The sequence below is a fragment of the Eucalyptus grandis genome, chromosome 7, assembly GCF_016545825.1.
Source record: "Eucalyptus grandis isolate ANBG69807.140 chromosome 7, ASM1654582v1, whole genome shotgun sequence".
NCBI classification, from domain to species: Eukaryota; Viridiplantae; Streptophyta; class Magnoliopsida; order Myrtales; family Myrtaceae; genus Eucalyptus; species Eucalyptus grandis.
Window position 1 is genome coordinate 3,554,376 of NC_052618.1, and position 26,519 is coordinate 3,580,894.

The 26,519-nt window shown below is 39.2% G+C and overlaps 2 protein-coding genes and 1 long non-coding RNA gene across 3 annotated transcripts; 1 reads left to right on the forward strand and 2 right to left on the reverse strand.

Annotated features, from left to right (window-relative positions):
* Positions 1-1,087: 1,087 nt before the first annotated feature.
* On the reverse strand, positions 1,088-1,574 carry LOC104428601. The gene is made up of 2 exons (XR_005552623.1): positions 1,527-1,574; positions 1,088-1,419 (listed from the first exon to the last, which is right to left on the reverse strand). It is a non-coding gene; the product is annotated as an uncharacterized LOC104428601 (long non-coding RNA).
* Positions 1,575-4,990: 3,416 nt separating this feature from the next.
* Positions 4,991-5,641, reverse strand: LOC120295688 (F-box protein At5g62510-like). Its single transcript, XM_039317031.1, has one exon. The coding sequence runs from the start codon at positions 5,639-5,641 to the stop codon at positions 4,991-4,993; it is 651 nt and encodes a 216-aa protein (XP_039172965.1).
* A 7,927-nt stretch (positions 5,642-13,568) lies between these two features.
* LOC120295689 (F-box protein DOR-like) lies at positions 13,569-25,708 on the forward strand. The gene is made up of 3 exons (XM_039317032.1): positions 13,569-13,594; positions 15,636-16,741; positions 25,515-25,708. The coding sequence occupies exons 1-3, from the start codon at positions 13,569-13,571 to the stop codon at positions 25,706-25,708; spliced, it is 1,326 nt and encodes a 441-aa protein (XP_039172966.1).
* The last annotated feature ends 811 nt before the right edge of the window (positions 25,709-26,519 follow it).

Consider the following 26,519-nt stretch of genomic DNA (forward strand, 5'->3'; position numbering starts at 1 on the left):
TTCTGATTAACCAAATAATGAATCACTACGTACTACGTATGACTTTGAACCTTCATTAGGGGTGCGTTTAGGAAGGCTTTTAGGGAAAATCCTTAAGAAAATGTCAAGGCCCTTGAGTTAAAGGAGTTTTTCAAAATGCAAATTGTGTTTAGTAAATCGTATTTGTGAAAGTCCATTGTGAAGTATCTTTGAGCACAATAGTGTTTGGATAAATTAAATTTGCAAAAGAATTTTGTTATTAAAAAAAAGGAGAAAATATGAGAGTCAGCCGGCCAAGGGTTTGGTCGGTTACCGCCAACAAAGAGCTACTAGTTGCTGGCCAAGGGTAGGCGGTCCGGCGAGGGGGAGGCGGCATGGTAAAGGGCAGCATCCGGCTAGGGTCGCCGTGCGGAGGACATGACGCGGTGAGGGTCACGCGACCCACCGCGCCACGAAGGTTGCCGATGCTCGCGATTTGGTCACTGCAACCCAGATCTGCATAACTAGATTTGCGTGCGATCTGGGTTGCCATGACCCTCGCCGCATGGCGACCCTCGTCGGAGGGTCGTGGGACCCTAGTCAAAGCACTTGTCTTTCACTGCACCACCTGCCCTTCGCTAGACAACCTACCCTTTGCCAGCGACCACGCATATATGCTAGTCTAGAGACAAGGAAAGAAGATGAATATGATGAATAGTTGTTGGGGTAAAATCGGAAAAAAACGAAAAATTAACGAGGATAATTTTGAAAGAAAAATATTATTAGCTTCAAAGCCAGCATGCCGAGAAAGCCCAAGGCAGCCCCTAACCTGCTTTGGGCTTTTAGCCTTGGTAAGGCTTATCTTTGGCAAAGGCAAGTGAAAAAGAAATTGTCAAATACCAAAATATTTGGCCCAAAGGCCTTTACCCCAAAAAAAGTCCCTTGGGAAGGCAGTTTTCAAACACAACCTAGGTCCACTATGTTGCTAAATGGAAGAGGGATTACTTTTATGACTAGCAGACAAGGCCTTGGTGAAACGAAACTATACTTCGAATGATGTTTGATGAACAAAGGGTACAGGAAATCCTTGCTATCCCTATCGGGCTCTCAACAACAGAAGATAGATTAGTATGGATGCGCAACAATTCAGGGTCGTATACAGTAAAGAGTGGGTATTTTACAACAAGAAACAGAGCAGTCAAACCACCACTTACATCAGCAACATCCTCTCATCAAACAAATCCAGATCTATGGAAACATATTTGGCACTCAGACACACTACCCAAAGTGAAACAATTTCTCTGGAATATCAGCCAAAATGCATTGCCTACTATGGACAACCTTCACCGAAGGAAAATAGTACCTGACCCACTTTGCCCCATCTGCAAGCACGAAGCTGAGACGATCGAACACACGTTGTTGTTATGCCCTTGGACGGCTCAGATTTGGACAGCATCCCCTCTGAAAATCAAAATAACCAGATTAGGGTTAACAAGAATTGATGACTGGCTGTACATGAGGAAAATAGATCCAAAAAGTTCCTCAAAGTTTAATCAGATTGCATCTACCTTGTGGAGTATATGGCAAGACCGCAACGGAGTTTATTTTCGACCAAAGCCCCTCATCCCGGCAGACCCTGTTCAGATCAGAGGCATTACAGAGAAACTTTGAAACGTGGAATAAAATTGCAACAAAGAAGACATCAAGTGAGTCCCACACAAATAGGTGGCAACCCCCGAAACCAGGCGTGCTTAAACTGAACATAGATGCTTCTTTTGTTCGGTGTGAGGAGAGGGGTACATACGGGACAAGAGATGCTGTTGACAGGGTCGGAGTACAAACATATTTTGCTGCAGCTTGCGCCCGAAGGGCATCCACGGATGAAGAAGAGCATGGGGGCGATAATCCGAACAGAGAAGCTGACTCTTGCGACTGCACGAGATTCACCCACAGCAACGTAGATCTGAATCGAAACACTGAGATCCCCTTTGCTTGGAGGGAGCGAGGGGAGAGGGGCACATACGGGACCAAATCTATTGATAGGGTCGGTGCATAAATTTCTTTTACTGCAGCTTGCGTCCACAAAGTATTCACGAATGAAGCAAAGCATGGGGGAGAGAACCCGAACAGAGAAGTCACCTCTTGTGCCTGCAGGGGATTCACCCGCAAAAACGAAGTTTGGAATCGGAACGCCGAGACCCCCTTTGTTAGGCATGAGAGAGAGGAGAGGGGTGAAAATGAAACCAGATCTGAAATTGATAGGGACGAAGATGATACCTCAGCTGATGATGATTGTGGTTGCAGCGAAACCCGGGATGAGAGGAGAAACCGCGAACAGAGCAGGGGCGTAGCGGACAGGGGAGGAGCAGAGAACAAAGCCGCTATTGCCTGCGTGTGCAGGGACTCCCGGGGTAGACTTGTTGGGGGTTTCTCCAAGACTGTTGCAGCAACTTCAGCAGAACAAGCAGAGGCCAGCGCTCTCCTGGAAACCCTAGAATTTTTATCTGATAGAACTGAGGAACTTTTGGAAGTACACACAGACAGTCTTCTGCTCATGCGGGCACTTCAGTTCGGCGAAGACTTCAGTTGGGAAGTGGCGCCGCTCGTGGACCGGATCAAGGCAAAGTTTCACAGGTTTATGGGCCTCACCTTGGCCCATTGCAGCAGAGAAGCAAATAGGCCCGCGGACTGGGTAGCGAAGGCTCATCGACAAAATTATCTTCCGAGAGATTGGGTGACTAACCCCGACAGCTTTATTTGACTTGTTATGCGCCGATGTTCTTGATGTATTTTCTCCGAACTCTACTAAGTAAATGAAAAGCTATCGTATTATCGACAAAAAAAAAAAAAAAAAGACAAGGCCTTGGTGTGGGTGGAGGCACGATAAGATTTTAGATTTCAATATCCTAACTGGAAGCTATTTACCAAGTTTAACTCATTTGCGTTCGACTGTAAATCGTATAGGAATCTGCAATTAATGCATAATTTGGATCCGAATTGAGCTAATTCACAGTGTTTTAACTTTATCAAGAGCTTTGGTCATTTGCTATGTTATGATCAAACTAATAAAAGGTGTAGTTGGAAATTAACTTGATGTCGCTCTAGATCTAAATCTATTTTTTCTTAGTAGAAAGAAAATTCGGAGGATGGTCTAAAGCTTCTTGGAACTGCAAAATTTGAACTGTCTCCTTTTCTTTTCTTTTTAAGTAAGCAACGTTAGTCATGTGACATCCAATCTAATTTTCTTTTATTTTTTTGGTAAGCAACTTTAGTCACGTGATATCCAATCCTCTGGTCATTTCACAACTAGTACAACTCCGTTCATACAATTAGAGATTGTGGCTTCCCGTTTTAAGAGTGCAAGTTTGAGAATCATTGGACATTGAAGGCATACTCTTTAATACTTAATGTTGTCTTCCTTTGATGGGGCCGCAAGTGCGACGTGAGAGTCCTTTTTTCAGCACTTTCTGAACCTTTGAACAGTTTACTATACTCTCAAAACGATTTCAATCTAGTTTAGTCGAGGATATCTTTAGAAAATGTTATAGAAAGCTGACAAGACACGTGATGTGGAGTGCTTATCATCAGCATACCACATATCACGCAACACCGTCATTTCATTACTTTGCAATGGATAGTTGACAAAGTGGCTTGCTTGAAATTACTCCAGAGGCACGGTGAACAAATTGGAAGTGTCAAAAAGCTCCTTTTTTTTTTTTTTTTTTTTTTTTTTTTTTTTTGGAACGTTTAAAAGCTCATTTCCCTGATTGAAAATAGCGTCAGAAAGAATCCCCACGAAGGTAGTTCATCCTAAGCTCCTGTTAACAATTTTAAGTCAAGGTAGCTTGTAATGGTTTTTGTAGATGCCCTTAAATTTTGGATTTTCTCATATAATCAAGAACAATGCACTTGAATAGGTCCTATATTGTGTTTGAAGGTGCTGCTACGAACCTCTGTTTTAAAGATTTGTTGATAAAGATCTGAACTTTTAAGTTTCTATATTACGTGAATTTTGTGTTTCCAGTTTGTATGATTCCCATGGCATTTCATCCTATGACCCTAGCTTGGTTAATACTGACATTTCCTAATTGCTGCAGCCATATGGATTTGACGTTGGCTAATCAAGAGAGGGGAAAAGTACTTGGTTAATTTTGTTTATTGTAACGTGACATGGCTTTGTCTACCATGGGAAACGATTCTCGACCAGCTGTGTCTAATTTTCCTATCCGGAAACAACTAAGGAGGTAATGCCCAAGAAGTGATTCTTGTATTAACTGGCAGAAGAGTTGCCGCATCACTTTTGCCTAAGAATATTAGTGAAGTGCGATAGCGAGCATTGGGGTACATGAAACGATGTGCAGATCTTACAGAGTAAATGGCAGAAGCTATGTTCCAGCTGTGCATCAGCGGATGATACATGGAGAGTAAATGGCAGAAGCTATGTTCCAGCTGTGCATCAGCGGATGATACATGGAGTGGCAACAAGGCTTTCCTCCACTTGCCTAAATAGGAAAGATTGATGATCTCTTTTTCAGTTCGAGACTAAATAGGAAAGAAATTGTAAATTCGCCAAGACAGAGATTTGACAAATAGATGGGTTCAAATTAGAAGAGATAAGGCTTCTTCTGACCCATTTGAACAAAATAATTTCAATTTCTTTCCTCTAGAAGAGCTGTTTCAGTGCCTACCCCGGGAAATCTCCATCGATCACTCTAGTTGACCGTAACAAAAATGAGTCAAAATATTTGAGGAGCCTACTTAGGAATGAAAATCGTAGAAATCCTAACATGCGAAGCCAATCAAGCACGATATGAACAATTGGCGGTGCCTATAAACATGGAAAGTAATGCTATGAAAAGAACCAATTGTATACAGCACAATGTTAAGAGATGTAAACCAGCTCCAATTGTCAAAGTAAACATGCAACTTATTTGAAGGAATTCTTCAGAAGACCATAACTTGAAAGCACATCCGATGATAAAAAAATGTGCACCGATGCTATTTGCCTGCACTACTACTATATAAAGAAGGCCTAAACCTCACTCAAAGCCAAAATGCTATGCACATATCCGATGGGTGCGCAAGCGATGATCACAGGACTTCTCAATAGAGACGGCGGTAGACCATGGACTTGAACCTTCTTCAGAGTCCCCTTCTCTACATCATAAGACAGGAAGTACACTTCACCAGCCGTAACCTTTGGAGCAAGCAAGATATCTCCGGCACGGACACTACCGACGAGAAACCGCTCTGAACGACTTGGATCCTCTTTCCAACTACGGGGCAGCACGATTGGACGTTCCATCCAAACTCGATTTTTGTAATCCTCTAGTACATACATTGAAATGGTGTTTTCATCCTCAAGATGCTCATAGTCCAACACCGTCAGACAGCCTCCAAATGCTATTAACTTCATCTTATGCACCTGATTCGGGGCACCATCGGGCAATGCTAAAGTCCTAAACTTCTCGGTCTCGACATCGAACGCCACTATTATTTTGTTGCTCATCAAGTCAAGCGTGAGGAAATGAATGCTTCCATTAATGCAAACGCTGCCTCCGCAGGGAAAATCGATAGGGCCGCTATCGATTTTCCTCCACGATTCGGTTCCCAACGTCAGAATCTTGTTCGCCGTGATAACTTCGCCCGCATGGTTGAGGTTGTTCGAAACCCACGTCTTCATGACTTTGTACCGTCTCGTGACGGGATCGAAGCCCAAGGCGCTGAAGCTGTGCATGCCGCGGTGCAAATGGACGGGAAATCGGGACCCGCGGGCGGAAGGGCCCTGACCTCTCTGGTGCTGATGTTGCACAGGTACGTAAGGTCCCCGATGTCGTAGCAAATCAACCCGTTGACGCTTTGCCACTCCTGCCCGGTCGAGATGATGGTCTGGTCCAGTTGGCCCAAGGGAACCGCGAATCCAGTCTGATGGTCCAAGCTGAAGAACCTGCAGCCGAAGTGAGTCGGCTCGATGTTGCCGACGATGGCTATGAGCGAGGTGACGTCGGAGCAACGGAGTGACTGAGCCAAGACTAAATCAGCGAACGACCGGTGGTCGATGATGGAGCGCCAGCCCTTCGAAACGGACCTGATCCGCAGGAGCGTCTTCACCGGCAGCCTTGACAGTATGTTGGAGATTATCTCGGTGGGCAGCTCCATCAACCCCGCGTTCTCTCCAGTAGCCTCCTCCTCGCGAGTTCTTCTTGGCTGCTTCTCCGTCGGACCCTGCGAAAGCAAACCTCATCAATCGATGACCCTTTTCATTCCACCACATTCTATGCTCTGTTTCTTGATGGGACCCGTAAGTTTCGAACCCTGACAAAGAAGAAGAAAACCCGAAAACACAACCGAGGCAGTCCTCTGTTTCGGTGAAACAACAAAAGGAACTCCTTTTTATAAAAGAAGGTCACGAAGAGAATGCCATTCAGGCGTAAAAAAAAAACACAGGCGAGATATGCGATTCGCCCTATGCATTTCGAAGGAAATCGGGCATCAACGATGCCGGCGAAATCTGTCTCCAAAACCAAGCAACGCGAATGGAACAGGTCCGAACGACGACAACGACGGGTGACCCATTTCGTCTCGGTACACCGTTAAGCAAAACGATGGAGAAGGAGATCTCAGGCAGCGCACGCGAGACAAGTCTCAATGGCGATCGCGCTGATGAAACGGGGCTCGCGACATGGTTCGGTACCAGTGGAATGCGAAGCGATTCCGTGCCCAGAGCGCCCCCCGAGGGTGGTTCGCCGCCGCCGCAGCCGCCGCCATCGTCTTGCACCGCCATTTTCACAGAGAGAGAGAGGGAGAGGAAGAGAGAGAGAGAGATTGGGAGGAGGGTCTCCGTCAGGTATCGATAAATTTGCAGGGAGCTTAGATGGAGGCGACGCGATCGGAAGTCGGAGCCGCGGCCGCGTAGGAGGAGGAGGAGGAGCAGGACCAGGTCTATTGCATTGCATGCAGGAACTTTTCGCCAACGACCCTGCCCAATGAGCGTTCTCCACGTGGATTAAAGCGATTAGTGGTGGACTACTTCCACGATGCCTCGTCATCAACAATCCACTCTCACGAAAAAAAATAAAAAATAAAAGAGGTCGCACAGGATTCTCATTGGGTGGGAAAAAAGGATATCATCCTCTCTCTCTCTCTTTTATTTAATTCTCTCGCATAATTCGTCTCGTAAATTCTTACGTATGTATACGTATAGTGATCTTGCACATCCAAAGACTGATTTAATGATTAAACATTTTGAGTGGCGATCATTTATAGTAACATCGTTTTTTCTCGATTGATTGTGGGAAAGTGAGATCCTAAATTGGCACTTGCACAAAATAATTTCCTTATTTTGTTTGGAGTTTCTTTCATCGAGGTGTTATTGATTGAAACATCAAATCGTGAAGTACTTGCCAATTATAAGATCATGATTAACTTACAGCAATTATTTTATTGCCTAAGGAGACCGGTAGCAACGATAAGCTGCTCCATTGCTTATTAGTTAGCATTGTTTGGGTTAAACATAATTATTAGCTAATTAGTTTATTGAGTGATGTAACGAGTTCCAATCAGGGAATTGAATGTGGCTCACTAACTTCAACATTCTCCCGCAATTTGCCACAAAACTTGATATGCCAATTTTATGCACGAATTGATAATACCAAGCGTAACTCATCCTTTACGCTTTTATAATAATGCTCAAACTTTTTGAATATTTTCAAACAGATTGTAGGAGAATCTGCATGCCTATTTTATGTGTTATGAAAAACTTAAGTATTTTGAGAAAGCAAAATAAAGTGCTTGAGCAAAAAGAATAAATGTGTTTGTTTTGTGTAAAATAAATTAATCAAAACATATTTTTCCAAAGAAAAATCTCTTCCAATGCTTAATTATAATATTCAATGAAATTTTTTTCATTATTGACTATAATATATGCCTATTAATTTTCAAGGCAACAAAAATATTTTTTGTTGATTTATTTGTATAAGAGATAAGCAATCTTTTTTATGAAAATACTTTTCAAATCATTTATTTTCTACACAATAAATGCAATTTCTAAGTGAAATTTTAAAGGGTGAAACATCAATTCAAAAACACAACACCAAATTTTTTTGAAAAGAAATCCGTTCTCCTAAGATTTAATTTCTTTCGTTCCAAAAAACAAACAAAAAAAAGGGCCCAAGTTGCTTTCCCATGACAATTATTTGGGCCTGGCCCATTCAAAAGAAGCTGCCCAAACCGTTCTTCCACGGCTTGCGCCTTTCTTGATCCTCATCGTTATTCAGGAATTTCCTGGGAAAATGCTCTTCATATTTCCTAACAAAATCCTTGAAAAAGATCCCAACGGGGCCGTCCAAGACTTTGTCCTAATGCCGAGGTTGTCTAAGGACTTGACAATAGTGTAGTATGGTCGAGCATAGATTTTTTTTGAGGGAATACTATTGTCTTAGAGTGATTAGTCAACATATAATATCGAGATATGGATATGATCCATCGTGTACCACAAGACTATCATAATTGAATGTTAATGTAAGGTTAAAAAAAAAAACTTGTCCCATCAATAATTGAGATAAAAGGATTTGTACTTCGAGCCCGTCATTATTCGCCGTTGCCTTTTAGATAATCTCATAAAATTCTAGAAATATTCCCTATGGGCGGCTCTAAATCCACTACTAGAATGGCCTCGTTCACCCCTCTTAGAAGATGGCAAAGAAGAAATTGTGCAACTTGAGGGTCCTAGTCCTTATATGTATTTTCATTCTTCTAATAATGGTAGGCATTATTAAGCTCAGTTGGAACTAGATTTGCAAGGCTGTGACAAAATAAAGTGAGCACTACTATTCCAATACGCTTTCAAAATCAGATGGTTTGCTTGCTTTGTGAGAGAGCTTGGCTTAGACATGTTTGCGATACCCCATTCTCAAAGAAGATATTCAGGGATCTAATAACACTGTGTCAACATCCTGCGTGGCATCCATATTTTCACTCGTATCCATCAATATATTGACACGTCTCTACCATTCCATGTCAACAATTGATGTGGAATATAAGCAAAGAAGTTAAAAAGTCTTCTCTCTTCAGCTATCTCTCTCCTCGTTCGTTCGTAGCCACCCAAGGTCTGGCAACTGCTGACTGGCTAGCGAAGAAGGGATGAAAAAAAAAACAAAAAAAAAAAATAAATAAAATTTCAAAAAAGTTAAAATATTATTAAAATTATCTTTGTCAACACCGGCCACGCCATATAAAATAAGCAACATTCATGTTAATAATTTTTTGTCAAAATTGGCTGAATGACTAAAATGACATAAATACAAAAAGTTTATGAATTTACTAGGAAAAGAAAAGAGTTCATAACCCAATTGATACATTATAATAGATTTATGACTTTTTTGGTTATTTTTATTATTATAATGGTAACGATAATGTGGAATATCTGAAGTTGAGAGGCAAAAATGTGGGATCACAATATAACATTCATTCGGTGGCTTGGTTTAGCAACATGACGATTGAGATGGTACATGCATAGTCATAATAATAGTGCAAAAAATAACCAATCACCCTACCATAAATATCTTCATGAGAGGTGGAGCAAGGAGACTTGCCGCCACGGCGCACAGGCAAAGCAGAGCTCCGCGGGTACGAAGAAGTACGCGAGAGAGAGTGAAGGTCGGACGTGCGGGAGAGTGAGGAAAAACGCGAGGAGGAGGAGGATGATAAGCACATCAGTTGAAGGAGTTCTTTTTATTTCCTTCAAAATGAGTATAGGTTAGATCAGCTCAGATTGTCTCTTCGATACACAAATTGAAGGAGCAAAACCATGATGGTTTGTTGAAATTGGGAGCACTTGCAGTTGACGGAAAAGGAAATTCAGTACAAATACGATTGATGATCATGACCGCATATGCTTGGCTAACGCACTATGAATGACCCTGTCCACCATTCTGATATCAATCATGATATTGATGGGGAGGTGATGAAGACGATTATTTATATGCTTATTTAAATTCATTGATGGGAGTACTGTTTTTCATTTGGGATTTATTTGAGGATTAGCGGACGGGCTGGAGTAAGACACAGGTGAATGCAGACATAGAATTCTAAGAGAACTAGAGAGACAAAATTTACGTTATTTAGCGTAGCTTTCCTCAAAACATTGTTTTAGAATTCATGTACAGGGGGCAATTGATACTCGCACAGAGAATTCCTACATGATTCAAGCCACCATTGCATATTTTGTGCTAAAGATTTTGCCAGGTAGCCCATCTCGATTTTCTTTTCCATACGGAGTCGGAAGTAGATAACTATTAAAAATTGTTGATGGATATTAAAAGATCTGCTATATATATATGTGTGTGTGTGTGTGTGTGTGTGTGATCCAAGGACAATGAGGCGACCTCTCTAATAGGTTCAGTAGTTTTCATCAAAGAAAATTATTTTCTTAGTCAATAAGACTATACCATTGATCAATAATTATGAGGTTTTTATTTTTATTTTTTTTATGTTTTATTTTTATGAATACGTGTCTTTGAGGGAAAAAAATAATGAATGCAAAATCTTTCAAGAATTTATTTTATAATTGACTCTAATATATGATGAACAAACATTTTGCACTCATTCGAATAGGAGTTACATGGCTTATATCTACTTCATAATCGTTTATAGGTCCACGAACTCCTATGCTGAATTAATCAAACGTGCGAGTTAGATGAATTAGGTCGGTGTTATTTCCAGGCCAAATGAATTATGATACTTTTTTTTATCCGCAATTCTAGGGTCCTTTTCACTTTTAGTGTAATATATGCTTCAAAAGATAAATTGAAGTGATGATTTTATTATTTGCCAAAACACCATATAATAAGAATAATATATGGACGACAAAAATGACGAGGTAACGAAAATTTTAAAAATAAAAATAAAAAATAAAAAATTTGTCAACACTTATGACACTTATAAATCTTTTTACTTCTTTTGCGTCCTAAAATTTATGATGAATTTATAAATATCATGGTCTGTGGCCTCTCATCTCCGGTCTCGGCCATGCCTGAACCCCTATACAACTGCTTGCAATTTGGAGAAGTTCGAGGGAAATGCCGGGCCCCCCGTGAAGCAAGAAAGAAGAAGCGTCGTCTTCTTCGGAGAGGAACTGGAATCGAAGTATAAGAAGAGGAAGATCGCACGATTCAGAACCGGAGTCATCTTGGTTCCAATAATCTACATCGGAGCCCTTGGTTTAACCGAAGTCTTAATGCCCTAGTCTTCAACCAACTCATCGAACTTTTTCTTTTGCATCTCAAAACTAGTGATTGAATTTCATCCCATAGATGTGTAAATTAACATATCACAAAAGAAAAGACGACGAGAGCATTGATCACTAGCTTGTAGATCAACTAGGTTTTCAAAGTCTCGACTTGCAATATGTGGATTGTTCAAAAGCGAAGAGAAACAATAGCAAGTAGTAACATTGTGTACTGAATCTTGTTTCAAATGAATATACTAAGTTACTTAACGAAACAAAAGTGGGTATCTTAAGAAGTTATAAATCAATCATTGGATAGGAGTTCGATGCATCACTTTGCTAATCAATTTTGGAAACCCTTGTCTCCTTAAAATTGACTTTAATTAAAAACTATTTATGAGAGAGAGAACTTATAAAAGCTATATAATAAATGAAGATAGGTTTTTAATCAAATGATATAAAAATGATTACTAGTGTGTTAATCAAATGTTTACTATTTTTTTTCTATAATAAAAATGATTGCCAGGAAAGAAAAAGATAGAAAAAAGATAAACAAAAAAAGAAAGAAAGAAAGAAAGAAGTAAAAGGGTTTCTATTACCCTTACCTGAAATAAAACAAAATAAATTACACTTTTTTAAACAGTAATTTTTTTCTAAAAAATTTTCCCCAAGGTTTCCTTAAAGCATTCAGCTCTCCCCTCGCCACGGTTCCCAAATCTATCCTATCCAATCAATGTGAAGATTATATATATTTTTCTTTTTATTTTTTGTTTACTTTTGACATCTTTCATTTGTTTTTCCCTTCATCCTTTGTTGGTAAATACCTAATGGTGCCGTGTCCAGGTAAAAAATAAATAAATAAATGGAAAATTTTATTAGGTAAAAGGAGAGGTGATATTTAACGATTTTATCTATCTCGAAAAAACTTCTCCTAGCTTGTAAGATAAGAAGTTTTCATTTTTAATTCAAATTAGTAACAAATAACTCGTTTCATTTGTGTGTGAAGATAGAAATAATGAAGTGAAATTAATAGAGTATACTCATATATAAAGATTATGATCCGTTTTTTAAACATACTTTCCATTGTCATATAAGTGAAATTGATACAGAGTTAGATGTTCATAGAATACTCGATAATCTTTTGAGTCCAAATTTAGATCGGTATACATTCATAGATTACTTGTCAATTATCTCGAACATTGTAAATTACGATTGCAAAATTAGAGTTAAGTGTAATTGCAAGCACAGTAAACACGTACAAAGGTTTATCATGAACTTTGTTCTTCTTCTTCTTCTTCTTTTGGGTTCTTATAATTATTACAACTCTTTTTAATTACAAATTTGTTTGTTAATGGGGATCGACTTGGTTTGAAAATTTGTTAATGGGGATTGACTTAGTTTGAAAAGGCAAAAAGAAATAAAATTTGGTTGGATTAAGGATAATCGAAAGATCTAATCTAATCAAATCCACCAAAATCCAAATTGTTATATGGATATTTTGAAGGCATTTTAGCTACAAATTCTTCCCTGATCTCCTATCTAGGGCACGCCTGAAACCCCCAAAAACTGGAGCCGTTCGCGGAAATCGCATAGAAACAAGAAAGAAGAAAGCATCCTCTTCTTCGGAGAGGAACCGGAATCGAGGTAGAAGAGAGGGGAACGATCGGACGGAACATGCGTAGCTCGAGGCTTATTTTGCAGAGCGTTCAGAATTTGGTCTTTTGTTGATTTGAACTTCGTTGTTTTGCTCTGTGTAGAATTGATTGATATTGGCCTTCTCTTGCTGTGGTTATCCAGGCAATGTGCGTTGCCAAGAAGTTGAAGTGACGGTCCTTTCTGTGATTCTAACCTTAACGAGAAGTGTAAGTTTTCGTTCCTGAATTGAGGATCGCCCTTGAAGTGATTGTTGGTTCAGGGACGATCTTGATTTCAATCATAATGTGGCTGGTGCTCGCGAAGCTGAATTCTGATTTTTGCCCTTTTCCTTGAATGGCATGAACCTTTATTTCTTGGCCATTCTAAATGAGGGAAAAACCTAATTTTGATCTTATTGTTAGTATCGCGAGGAATTATTTTCACTCTGTGGACCAGAGGAATAGGTTTTAGAGGCATGGCTAGAGAAATCTGTCCCCGAGGCCCAGGCTGAGTATAGTTTGGAGCTTGCAAGTTTTCACTTTAAGAAGCAAAACAAGCTGGAGAGCGGCCTACTACTGAATTAAAATAAGGAAAAATCAGCTAGCCTGCTGGTTGCTAAACTAGATGGTTATTGCTCCTTTTCCCGCTGTCGAGCTGCCAGTTACCTAACGTATCTTGCTCACATACTTTTGCTTGAGATTTATAAGATGCATTTGACCCTCACTGACATCACTTTTGGCATGCGGACATGTCGGCTAATGGTCCAGACGAATTGTCCTTTCCCAATTTTTATTACTTTTACTATTTACCATTTATAATAATAGTGTTTTAGAATTGTCGTGTCCATGTTCTTTGTAGCAAGAATATTATCTGCAGCTTGGGAACCTTTCTCCTTTCGAAAATTATTTGTGGATAATGCATTCTTGTGAAGAAGATGAACATTAAAAGTTTTCGTTCTTGATGATTATGATATCTGACATAGGGTAAGGAAATTGCAGGTTTGTATTGGAAAAAGAAGATTGAGCGTGATGTCACCCTAAGTGCAGGTCTCGATTTGTTCTCTATCAAAGCAGAGAAAATGGAGGCAGAAAGAAAGAGTCGTATAAAAAAAGGTTAAATTTTTTCACGTAATTTGGTTTCTTTTTTTCTTGTTGATACTTTGTTTTCAGGACAATCTGTGTGCTTGATGTTTGGCTTATAGATTTTGTATGTGGTGATTCCGGTGAATTTATTTGGCTAAGATGCTGAATCATTTGGGTACAAAAACAAATGATCTTTATGCTAGTCAAATTTAGCATCATAATTTGATGAGCACAGAATCAGGTATTTAAGAAGAACATGTTGAATATAAAAAAAGACGATGGATTGTCTATGAACTACTTATCTTGCATATTTGTTGCCGGTGGATAATGTAATGAAATTAGAATTTATAGTGGAACTCAGAAATTCATTTGCAATTGGATAATAATTGAGAAGGGATCAAAATAACGTGCATAATTATGCAAGGCAAAAAGTTTAGGGGGGACTATATGAAGCCTTTTTTGCTCCATCAAGTTCTTTGAAAAAGGTATTGTTCCTCATATGGTGCAATGTATGACATTTTTCTTTCCTAATCCGACTCATTCCATATTCTAGGATCTTTCGGATCTTATAAATGGCCATCTGCTGCTTTTATTCGCACACTACAGATTCATCAGTGTTTTGTTATGGTTTCTTTGTTGAGCTAGTCTTTTTGTTTAGGAATCCACTATTTCCTGTACTATGCTTCAAATGCATTGCCATTGCAGAGTTCAGTTTATATTTTCTTAAAAAATTGGTGTTTGAATGCCTTTAGGAGATAGTTGGCTTGATAGTCCTCTCAAAGTTTCTTGACCTGTCAGATGGATCCCCTTTGACTTCTCCGATTATGCTATTAAGTTTACTACTCCGTGAAGCGATGTTTTTGTATGTCTTAGTTGCTGTGAAGTAGAAACCCAAGCCTAGCGAGACTTATGGCCCTTACTTATACCTTAGTTGGCATTTTCTTGTTTTTATAGTATGCTGTTCAACCCATGTAATCCAACTTAATCGTTTCAGTTTAATAGCAAACTTAGCTGTTGCATGGATAATTTATTCTTTCGTACCTGCATTCGACATTCCTATGCCTTCATTGGAAGGTGGTTATATTCAGGTTTACTTCTTTATAATTTCCCTTTAGTGAGATCAACTTAGGCTGTTTGTTTCCATCTTCTATAAGAAACTAGAAACAAAAAGAACGGCATGACCATCATAAGTAATTTTACCTAAAAAATTGTTATTGTAGCCAAACCATTGTTGGATCAGACCAAAAAAAATTAAAAACCATCGTTGGAGTTGTACACGGTGGGGCCCAGGTCAAATTTGTTGACTTGGGCACATATATAAAACGCCAGGTTTCTCTTCGGCGAGAAGGAGCGCCGCCTGAGAATATAGAAGAGTCACATAAAGCGAAAAGCCGCAAGCTGTCGTATAAAGCTAAGAAGAAAGAACTCAGTTATTGGGTACTGCTTTGGCTTGAACACTAGTGATTTTGTGTCGTGAGTTTAACATATTTATTTATAAATACTTGGTTTAGGTTTAAATCTAGGTACGAGAAATACTTTGAATAATTATAAACTCTGTTTCTCTTATTAAAGTAAATTATTTATTATTTGATCTTCTCATGGATGTGAGTACTAATATTTAGACCGAATCACGTAAATATTTGATCCTTATTATTCGTCGTTTATTTCTTTGATATTTTTCTTGTTGGCTTATTTATAAGATCTTCTTGTTTTTGCATATTATAATTCAACAGATTCCATGATCGTCCCCGAACACCTGTTGATCGAGATCCTAAAAAGACTCCCGTCAAATCGCTTTGCCAATTCACTTGCGTCTCCACTCGTTGGCGCTCTCTCATCTCCGATCCTTACTTCATCGACTTGCATTTGACTCACTCCGCGACTCGCCCGAAACTCCTTGTTGGTTTCCACGACCCAGATGATGAGCGTGGAGGAGTCTTCTCAGTCGACCAACTTGAGCCTCACAACGGTCGAGCCCAAATCGCTACACTGCCCTTTTCATTTCATGGCTGGACTGGTCCTTTCGTTTTGCAGTCTCAACAAGGCCTCGTCAGCCTCGAAGTCGGCGGTCACATCCAAATTACAAATCCCCTGACAGGGATGTATGCGACTTTCGGATTGCCTAGAATAACCGAGCGATATGCTTCTTTTTCATGTTATCAACAAATGCATTCTTTTGGATTCGATCCTGTCGAGAGGAAGCATAAGGTTCTGAGCACACGTGTGATTATTATGGGAGGGCTCGATGGCAGGTTGATCATGGAGTCATGGGTGCTCACCCTGGGGACAGAGAAGTGGAGGCAGGTCGAAGGTTGTGCAGCCCATGATAAGAAGGGTCGCGAGGTCTGCTTCGATGGGGTGGTTTATTACATGGCTTGGAGTTGTTTGCATGGCGTCCATGGGGATGATTACCTGGTGGCGTTTGATGTTAGGACGGAGAGTTTTCGCATGATTACAATTCCCGCCGAAGCCCACAAAGATATACACAGAGCCCTCCTTATTAAATTCGAGGAGCACGTTGCGATGGTGGATCGTAACAAGGCTCTGTCTTGTGAGGAGATTATTATGTGGATCCCGGAGGACTTTGATCAGGAAATATGGAAGAAGAGAGTTTTCAGCTTGCCCTCATATTGGAAGGAGATTGCCCCGGACCGCCGAGTTTTTCCAGTGGGTACGGTTCGTTCTGGTGAACTATTGTTCGCGCCTCGAACCTTATCAAAGCCTGTGTGCATGTTTTACTACAACTTGAAGACCAACAGCTTAAGGCGGAGTGAAATTTGCGGGTTGGATGATGTGTCTCCTGAATTTTGTGCTTTGACTTTTTTAAATCATGTCGAGAGTTTACTCTCGCCAAGAGGTCTTCCCTGTAGGAAATAGCTAGCATTCATTCTAGATTAATTCATTAATCCTAGATTAAGGTTTGGATTTTTGTACTTTCAATTGATCACATTACTTGCAAATTCATTGATTACATTAGAAAAACAATACCTTTTGAAGAATTGTCGGTGCACTATCCTAGTAAAATTCATTAACACTAATGTATGCAATATTGAATATGATTATACGGAGTTTTTGTTTTTATTTTTATTTATTGAAAGTAAAAAGGAAAGAAAATGAAAAAGTGCGTGTGCCATTTGAGTTTTGATTTGAAAAAACGTGCTGTGACCGCGTAGGAACTGATTGGTTTCCCTAATCCCGTATTAAAGTTTGGATCTTTGGGATGGCATGTGGAGATCTCGGCATCCGTAGGGTTTAACCAAGGCTGCAGAATGCATTCGCTTGAGCCCATTTCGCTTCTCTGATTCGATTGTTGGTGTCGGTTTATACTTGCACACGAGTGTGATGAAAGTTGGAAGAACGGAATGATTTTTCGAAAACCGATTCTGTTGCTCCGATTTGAGTTTTGGATTTTGGTTACGTGTCTTAATCTGTTCCAGAAGGTAACCAGTTCGATATTGACATTGTTCCAGAAGTTAACCACTTTGATGCTAATGGCAAGTCCCCTTAGGATAGTGTCGAATGCCCTTGGGTTCTCATTGACTGTCGGAGTGGGAATCTACATCAATTTGCTTCTGGAAAGATGCAGTTTTCACCGGCTCCGCTGTTATTAGCCCGCCGAATTAACCCGGTTCGGGATGTTCTAGCAATGAGATTTTGGCGGGCCTTTTGATAGAGTATGTCCCTACCTAGGAAACTCCAGTCTGGAGGTATAAATTGGATCCTTGTTGTCATTTGTTCAGAAATGTATGATCTTCTCGAATCTTTCGGTCGTCGGGACTCTTTCTAGAGATGCTGTTTATTCGAGAAAAGAAAAGTGGGTGTGGGATGTATTTCGTGAAAGGTTTTGATACTTAAGATGCGCATGTTGACTTGTTTAGGACATTACTGAGGAGAAACCTTGGGATCCTGAAGAGATAGTTTGTACATGTGGTATTTGTAGTGCTTCTGCTTTGCAGAGTTGCTTCTTATAGTTGACCTGGTTTTACGACATTTCAGATGAAGCAAAAATCCTCGAAAATTGATAACGCTAATGAGACTGATGGAAACATCCATGGTCCAATAAATTGTCAGGAGATACGGGATTCAACAGAGATCATTATCATTGATGAGAGTAATGGAAAGAGTTCTGAGGTAAAAAAAAAAATGATGATCCCTGGCCAGTTTCATCTGATATATCTAGTGATGGTCTGCCTCATGCTCCCAAGAATTTTCCTCTTCCCGGTGATAAATGGTGAGGGAAAGTGGGGAAGAGAGTGGCGATTACTGGCCATTATCAGGATAGGTACCTTTATCTTCCTAGGCGACTCCGTCTGTCTGGGAAGTGGACGTGCGAAAAGTAGTGCTTTGCGAGTAAGCTTTCAGTTGAACGGCATATCCGAACCAAATTCCCTGTTGCGGATATTGATGCCTTCTTCATATCTTTCATCAGGCAAGTTTCCTCGAGTAAACTGCCGTTGATACATTAATTTAACCTGAGAAAACTTATGGTTGTTTACTTAATATTTATAGAATATATTAGATCACCTAGTAACTCTTCAAAGTCAAATTGTTCTCTCTCACGCGCATTCAGTATTGTTCGTCCAGTTAACTTTGTTTTGTTCAGTCACAAAGTCGACAAAAGAACATGCAACACCAATCGCAAGAATGAAATTCTGTTTCCCGAGATCCTTACAAGTAAGAATATTGTTCCAAGTTACTGTCCAACAAAACAAAGAGATTTTGTCACTCATTGATGACTATTTTTCATTCAGTAAGTTATTCGTCTCTAAGATCATTTTTTTTTCAAGTACAATTAGAACTATGCATTAACAACTATCATTTATAAAGTTTGACGATTATCCTTACAAACGGCCAACACTTCCTATCACTCCCTTTCGATGTTGTATTGCTCAAAGCTAACCTATTGAACATGATTTAGGTCTATTCGTTTCATAGAAAACAACTTTCGGGAAAGCATTTTCCGGAATTTCCGGTGTTCGGATGGAGGAAAATAGACGGTCAAAGAAAATGTTTTCCGGTCAATGGAAAATCTCCTCTTAAGATTATGGAAAATGATTTCCTCTTTTGAGAAGAGGAAAACATTTTCCATAACTTCTTCCACATTGTTTCTTTTTACCAACACATTTATGCTTTCTTTTTCTTTTCTTTTCTTTTTTTAATTTGAGTTTTTAATTTTTTTTCCTTTTCTTTTTTTCTTTTCTTTTTTTTTCCATTTGATCTTCTTCCTTGGTGGCTGGTCGCTAGCCATGGCGGTGGCCGACGACCGGCCGCAAGCCAGCTCAAGCCTCGCCCCAAGCTGGCGAGGCTCCACTTAGCCCGATCTGGTGAAGCCGAGCTCACCCAAGCCCAACAAGCTCAAGCCTCGCCCGGATCGGGTGAGGCGAGTCCCGCGGCCGGGGGGCAAAGCACGAGCCTCGCCAAATTCGACGAGTTGGGCGGGGCTCGGGTGAGATCGGCCCAACATCAAGCTCATCGGATTTGGCGATCGGGTTTTGGTCGGTCGCCGGGCAGTGCCAACCATCGCCGGGCATGCGGCGGTGGAGGAAGGAGGAAGGAGGAAGGAAAAGAAAAAGGAAAAAGAAAAAGAAAAAGAAAGAAATAATAAAAATTTCAATTTTCAAAAATACAAATAATTAAAAATTCATTTTTAAAAAAATATAAAAAAATAAAACTAATTTTTTGATTAATTAAAAATATTAAAATTCAATTTTGATAATTTTCCCTAACAATCAAATTAGCTAATGAACGGTGGAAAATATTTTCCATTGGAAGTTTAGGTTTCGGCTAAACATTGTAAAATAGAGTCATTTTCCTGGAAAACAACTTCTAAAAAAATATTTTCCAAAACATGATATTTTCCGCAAAACGAACGAACCCTTAATGAGTGTTGAATTCGATTTTACAATCCATCTCTCATCTCTCAGGGCTATTTAAAGGTAGGAGAGTAAGAGATCAATTTTGGCAATCGACATCGATTATAACTTATATTTTAGTCGATTAGGAGGATAAACCAACATTTAATGATTTGCCCAATTTTGTTAGAATCTCAAAGCGATGACTCAAGTTCATTACCCTATGTATGCATTTCTATTTTATTTATTTAATGCTAAATTTGAATACTCAAATAAGTTATTTGTTCTTATTTTGACATCTACACCCCCACCAACACATCTCTTCTTCGAGAAGATTGATTATGCGCCAGTCTCTCTTTAATTGTCTTGGCCACTATTGACAATCCTACTGGATGAACATTCTCTGCTACCTGAAGATTAACATATGGTTATAGTAGACTCGTGTTTTGACTTGGAAGACACCGGTGCTTTTATGCACTTGCCTTAACTGGAAAAAGGTACTTGGATGGCTTCCAAATCACTATCATTCCTCGAATATTGTCCCCCAAAAAGCAATTCATAAAGAATTACAAGACAAAAGTATGATGACTTAAACGGCAACATTAACATTTGCTCAAAAAAAAAAAAAAACAGCAACATTAACATGATTTTGAAAACTTTATATTTGGTTTTGAGAGCAATGCATGCAGTCACTACCATATAATCAATATAATCATAAATTTCATACGAGATTGCTTGATTTTCTCTAATTAATGTAATTTTTGTATATCAAAGTAGTATTTGAAATGGGTGGATTGAGGTCCAATCTCACGTATCCAAAACACCTCCCATGTATATGTTACTTAGATCAAACTTCATGTCAAATGAAAAAAAAATAATGAAAAATTAGTAAGTAAAATAGAAAACTTAAAAAAATTTATAAATTGAAATACTTATAAAGACTTAGGGCTGCACAATGGGTTCTATACTCGTTTTGTGACTCAGATTCAACGAGCTCAATCTCATATAAGCAACTCTTTTTAATTTTAAATGAGTTATAAATGGCTTGAGAAAAAAAATTAAAGAAATCAACAAATTTTAAAACTCATTTTGTAATTTTCCTCCATTTTTTTTTAAACTATTAGACTCTAGATTTTGTCAATCAATGACTTTGAAATTGATCGATTCATACATAAACAAAAATAATATTTAAATAATATACAAATCGAGCTAAAAAATAATGGGGATTAAATATTACTGCTACTCAAGTATGTTTCAACATTGAGATATCTCATATTTTTCAAATAAAATAATATGAAAGTAAAATTAAAAAATAAAAATAAAAATCTAATTTATTAAAAAATGAAATCAATTTTTTTTTTTCAAATTAAAAAAAAAAAACTCTCCTTCCCCATTTAGAAACTTAAGCCCCTCTCTCTCTCTCAAAAAGAAATCCACTCTCTCTCTACTGCAACAGAAAAATGGTGGCCACCACCAGAAGAAGGACCTAGCCCGAGCCGACCAGGCACACCGCCGTCCTCCGCTGCCTCCTCCTCCTTCACCTTTGCATCCCGCGCCTCATTTGCCACCGTCACCTCCTTCTTCCACAGATCTGCCTCCCCGATGCGCATCAACCTCCACTACCTCGCGCCTCACTCTCCTTCCTCGACTGCCCCACTTCGCTGTGCCGGTTCGCAGCACAGGGCGGCCACCTCGTCAGGCCGAGCAGCCAGAACCCGATGTCGCGGAGGTCTTGTAGTGCTCACGACGATGCATCTCGACTCGTTCCGATGCAGCTTGCCCAAGAGTTGCAGATCCCCGAGCACGACTGTTGGCTACACGCTTTCGTGGAGCTGTGTTTTCATTTTTCATTTTTCTTTTTCTTTTTTCCCTAAGCGAGGCAATCGAGCAAAATGAGGGCAGCTATATGGGTTGGGCTGGTAAACTAAATGGGTTGAATATGGGTCATGTGCAAACCATATAGATCCATATAAAGTTACCTTCAGGTATCTTAAACTTGTTTCCACCCATTTATAAATTGGTCCCCTAAAAGTGAGTCATAAAATGGGTTTCTAACCCATGTTACGGTCTGTTTGGTTCAAAGATTTGGAATCTTTCATTTGGGCCTAAAGTCCCTTGGCCAAATGTAAAACCTGTTTGGTTCGTTTTTTGCATGACTTTGGCGATATGCACCGCATCTCCAAGTGGCTCTAAAGGTCTTTAGCCCAACGCAGGCTCTTGAGGTCCTTTGGCAAGTTGCATATATCGAATGCAACTTCCGATTGTTCATCTCTCTCATGGGAAACTAATCGGCCGCCCGAATAAAAATAAATATAAAAATAAATATTTATATAAAAATAAATATTTTATATTTTATATAAATATATAAACATATCTATTTTTTTATATTTTATGTTTATATATATTTTATATAGATATAAACATATCCATTTTTATATAAATATATTTTATGTTTAATAAATATATATTTATAAATATAAACATATCTATTTTGTTCTCCAATTGTTTTTATATAAATATATATTTATATAAACATATCTATTTTTTATATATTTTTATGTTTATATTTTTATATTTTTTATATAAAAATATGTTTATATAAAAAATATAAACATATTTTTATTCGGGTTTCGCCCGCCGACTGTGATCGGTCCGGTATAAATATATAAACATATATTTTATGTTTAATAAATAAATATATATTTATAAATATAAACATATCTATTTTTTCTCCGATTTTTTTATATAAATATATATTTATATAAACATATCTATTATATATATTTTATGTTTATATGTTTATATTTCTTATATAAAAATATGTTTATATAAAAAATAAAAACATATTTTTATTCGGTGATTCGACCGCCGACCGGCGGTCCGGTGGCTAGACTTCAAAAAAAAAAATATAAACATATTTTTGCTTTTTTAATTTAATAAAAGTTAATAATAAATGTAAATTTTACCAAACGGTATTTTGGCTAAAGTTATTCATCAATGCAAATTTTACCAAACGACATTTGCATTTTCGGAAAAGTTCCATTCACCCAAAGATATTTGCATTTTTGCAAATGCATTCCTCAAAAGCCGAACCAAACGGGCTCATTGACAGCTTGGGTTGAACGATTCGAAAGTTCGTCACGGACAGCTAACAATTGGTATTAGATAATGATAATGGACTTGTTGTGGCGATTCGTGAGGCGATGGAACGAAATTACCTTAGGCGATGCATGCACCGAATATCAAATGCAACCAATTAGACCCTACCAGACTCGATGGCTCCCTGTTGCAGAGAACTCTGGTACAGAGCGATGCAAGTATCCCAATCACTGTAAAAATCAGGCTCGCTACGACAAATCCCATGGTTTTTCACTCGATTGCAATCGCGACGATGAGGGGAAGAACCTCTGCACCAGAAACAAATCAGATTGGAGCTCAATGCCTTCTGTTTCGCTGGGAGCCAGAGATTCAGTTGAAGAAAATAATCGAGAAACCAGCGGGGGACCGTGGGATTCTTACCCGGATTTCTGAAGCTCCGATTGGCGATCGGAGGATCACCGGCAGATGCAGATGCAGAATCCAAACTCAGACAATAGATTGGGATGCCTCTGGGGAATGAAAAGCTTGCGCGGGCCAAATTAAGAAAATGGCCCAGAAAAAAGTTGGGAGGCGTGTCTGTTTGGGCTTGGGCTCTTCGGAGAGTTTGAATGGCCGAACGGACACTGATTCTTCAGACACGCTCCTGTCATCGAAAGAAAATACGAGGATTCGCATGACTTGGCCTGGGGAAATTGGCTTAAGGAGATGAGATGTTGTGTTACGAATGCACTTTGAATTTTTCAGCCGATGGGCCAATGTTGTGCCATAAAATTTGTGATTCCACTTGGTTGCCACGAAGGACATCAAAATCTTCAATCTTATCATGATTCACATGGATAAACAAAGTTATATAATCGAAAGAAGTCATTACCATATAATAATCTTAATAACAAATACAATTGTGCACAATCGGGCATATGTAGTTGAAGTGAAAGTGAGTTGCTAATTATCGGATCCTCTGTTGGACTTGGATTGAATAATATTGAAGTTAAAGTAGGCAAATTAAAATCACTTTTTATGATCAAGGTGTAGATTCGCCATCTTATATATTAGATATATTTGCTTTCTTATTCATGATATCATACTAACATATTCGATTTTTCTTAACCCTCCACACAGACCCTAATTGAAATGCAAACCCTCTCCAACAATTACGGCCAACCAATGACCGAAAATCATGGCGAAACTTATAATTTCGGAGGCTATTCAAGCCAGGCTGCAAGACTAAAGTTGTCTGGCGTCTCCATCCATAATATGGGTCGGCTATAAATATAGGATGGCTATAAATATAGGATGGCACGAGAAGATCAATAATTGACATGTAAAATATCGCGAACGGACTATTATTTATAGGGTGAATAAGTTAAAGAGGGCGCGTTTCAAATGTCGAATCTAAAGGATCAGTGAAAAAGTCCGAGGAAAATGGGTTGCGACCTTGGTTTTTCCACTCCATCCTTCCATTCCGGTTGCGAGGTCTGCGGCTTTGTCCAAATTTGTTTTTCACTCACAGAAGGTGAACTTGACATTTGGATAACTCAACTGTTGACAGGTTCAATTTTTGCCAAATCACTCTTGGGACATCTCCTCCTCAAACCTTTAATCTTCCAGCAGAGATCGTAAACATCGTACGCAGTATTCCGGTCCCTTGCTTGTCCACATTGTCCGACTCCTCATCTGGTCGAGGACAGGTTCTTTTACAGTGAAGTCGGCTCATAACTTGTTACCTGGATCTGTTATCGCTCCTGAGAGTGATGCTTGGATGTCGATGAATAAGAATCTGACATAGCCACAAGCATGGAGAGTAGCCCACGAGGCAAAAGAATCAGTTGACAAAAATTTGCCTCACCATGACTATGTTGGAGCTTGCAAGTCCGGTCTTAATGAATAAGGATCTGACAAAATCTCGGATAAGCGGCAAAAGGGGGATGGCAAGACTTGATGGAAGAGCAGAGTCGATTAGACACGATGGTGGGCGTCGCATTCACAGATGACTCGACAGAAACCCAAGTTTTTTTTGAACAGAAACCCAAGTTCGATGCCATGGAAAATCCTTGAATAGCGACTAACTCGGCAATGACACTATAGCACCAGCCCAGAGGAATGGTGAACCCAGATGATAGCCATTGACCCTCAACATCATGCAAAATGCTGCAGGCAATGCAGATTTGAAACGCACTACCATCTACGTTAATTTCAATCCATCCGCAACTAGGCGGCATCCAATTCACAGCAAGCTGATGGCGATGACTAGGATGAGTCAAGGAGAATGACGTAGAAGTTTTCCTCGACAGAAGTTTTACTTAAAGATGATGACACAACCGAATTGTTATGCATGTTAGTTGTCAGACAGCGAATGTCGGCGTAGTAATGCTTTTTCACAAATTCAGGTGTATGACGGCTTTTAGGAACCGAAAATTGATTAAAGAGCTCGATTACCCTGATGGGATTTTGATTGGCAGAAGACAACATCTTGACAGAAAAGTGGAAGAGCCGCATAGATGAAATGCGTGTACGTGAACTGAGAGAAAAACCAATCTTGTTCATTGAGATCGCTCTCATTGAAAGTCGACATCTTTAAGGGCTTCAACACCATGACCTGCTTCTAAACTCCACTGCTTTTCGACTGAATACTGGCTTCTCCAAAAACACATACATACAGAGATGTACGCATCCAGGACCTAAGACAACTTTTATCTGATGGCAAGGCAAAAAATGGACCGCAATCTCTCTTTCCTCCAAATGGGGAAAGAACTTGTCAACGGGCTAGAAAAATGTTTATCACAATGAATGTGAAAGCTAACGAGAGAGCACAAGCAAGTGAAGTACTAAAACTAGCAACTATGGTTCGATGCTAGTAGGAGAGTGAACGCGGATTGCACATGTACATAAAGACTCAAAAAATTAATGAACAAGGACAATGTTCGTGACTGCAGAAGAAACGAAAAATTCACGATATAACAGTTGCAATGCATACTAATCTGCAAGGATAATCGGATGTTGATCTACAAAAGCATGTAGTGCACTTTGGATGCTGCAAGTCAGATAAAATGTTCCAGTACAGTAAGAATATGAGGTGATCTTATGTGCATTGAACTTCCGACGATGATAACAACATATGATCAGTGACTTTCTCTTCCCATAGTATACTAAATCTCTGCTAATCATCTATCAATCAGTTGCATCTGCTAATATTGGTGGTCTTTGTACCCACTAACGCCAATCTACAATACCAGCACGCAACCGACCCATGGACAAAATTTTTGCCACTCGAACGAGTTGTTACTCTTCCAGTTGTTCTTCTCAACGCGATATCAAAACAACTTAGGATGTGAGCGACTATTACAAGTTACAGAAGATTAGGTAGGGGAGAACTTTGGCTTTCGGACAATCCCCCTGATGTGTTGACTGTAGAAAAACACTCCTCAAGAAGAAGAGTTTAATAGCTGAACGGGTAATTGCGACAACAACAATAAGCAGAAAATTGCAGTCATCTTCCCTGAGAGCAAGGAATAACAGAAGCATAAGGAAGTTCGATGCTTAATAATCAGGTCACATTGTGCAGATTGATGATCTCTTTTTCAGTTCGAGACTAAATAGGAAAGAACTTGTAAATTTGCCAAGAAAGAGATTTGACAAATAGATGGGTTCAAATTAGAAGAGATAAGG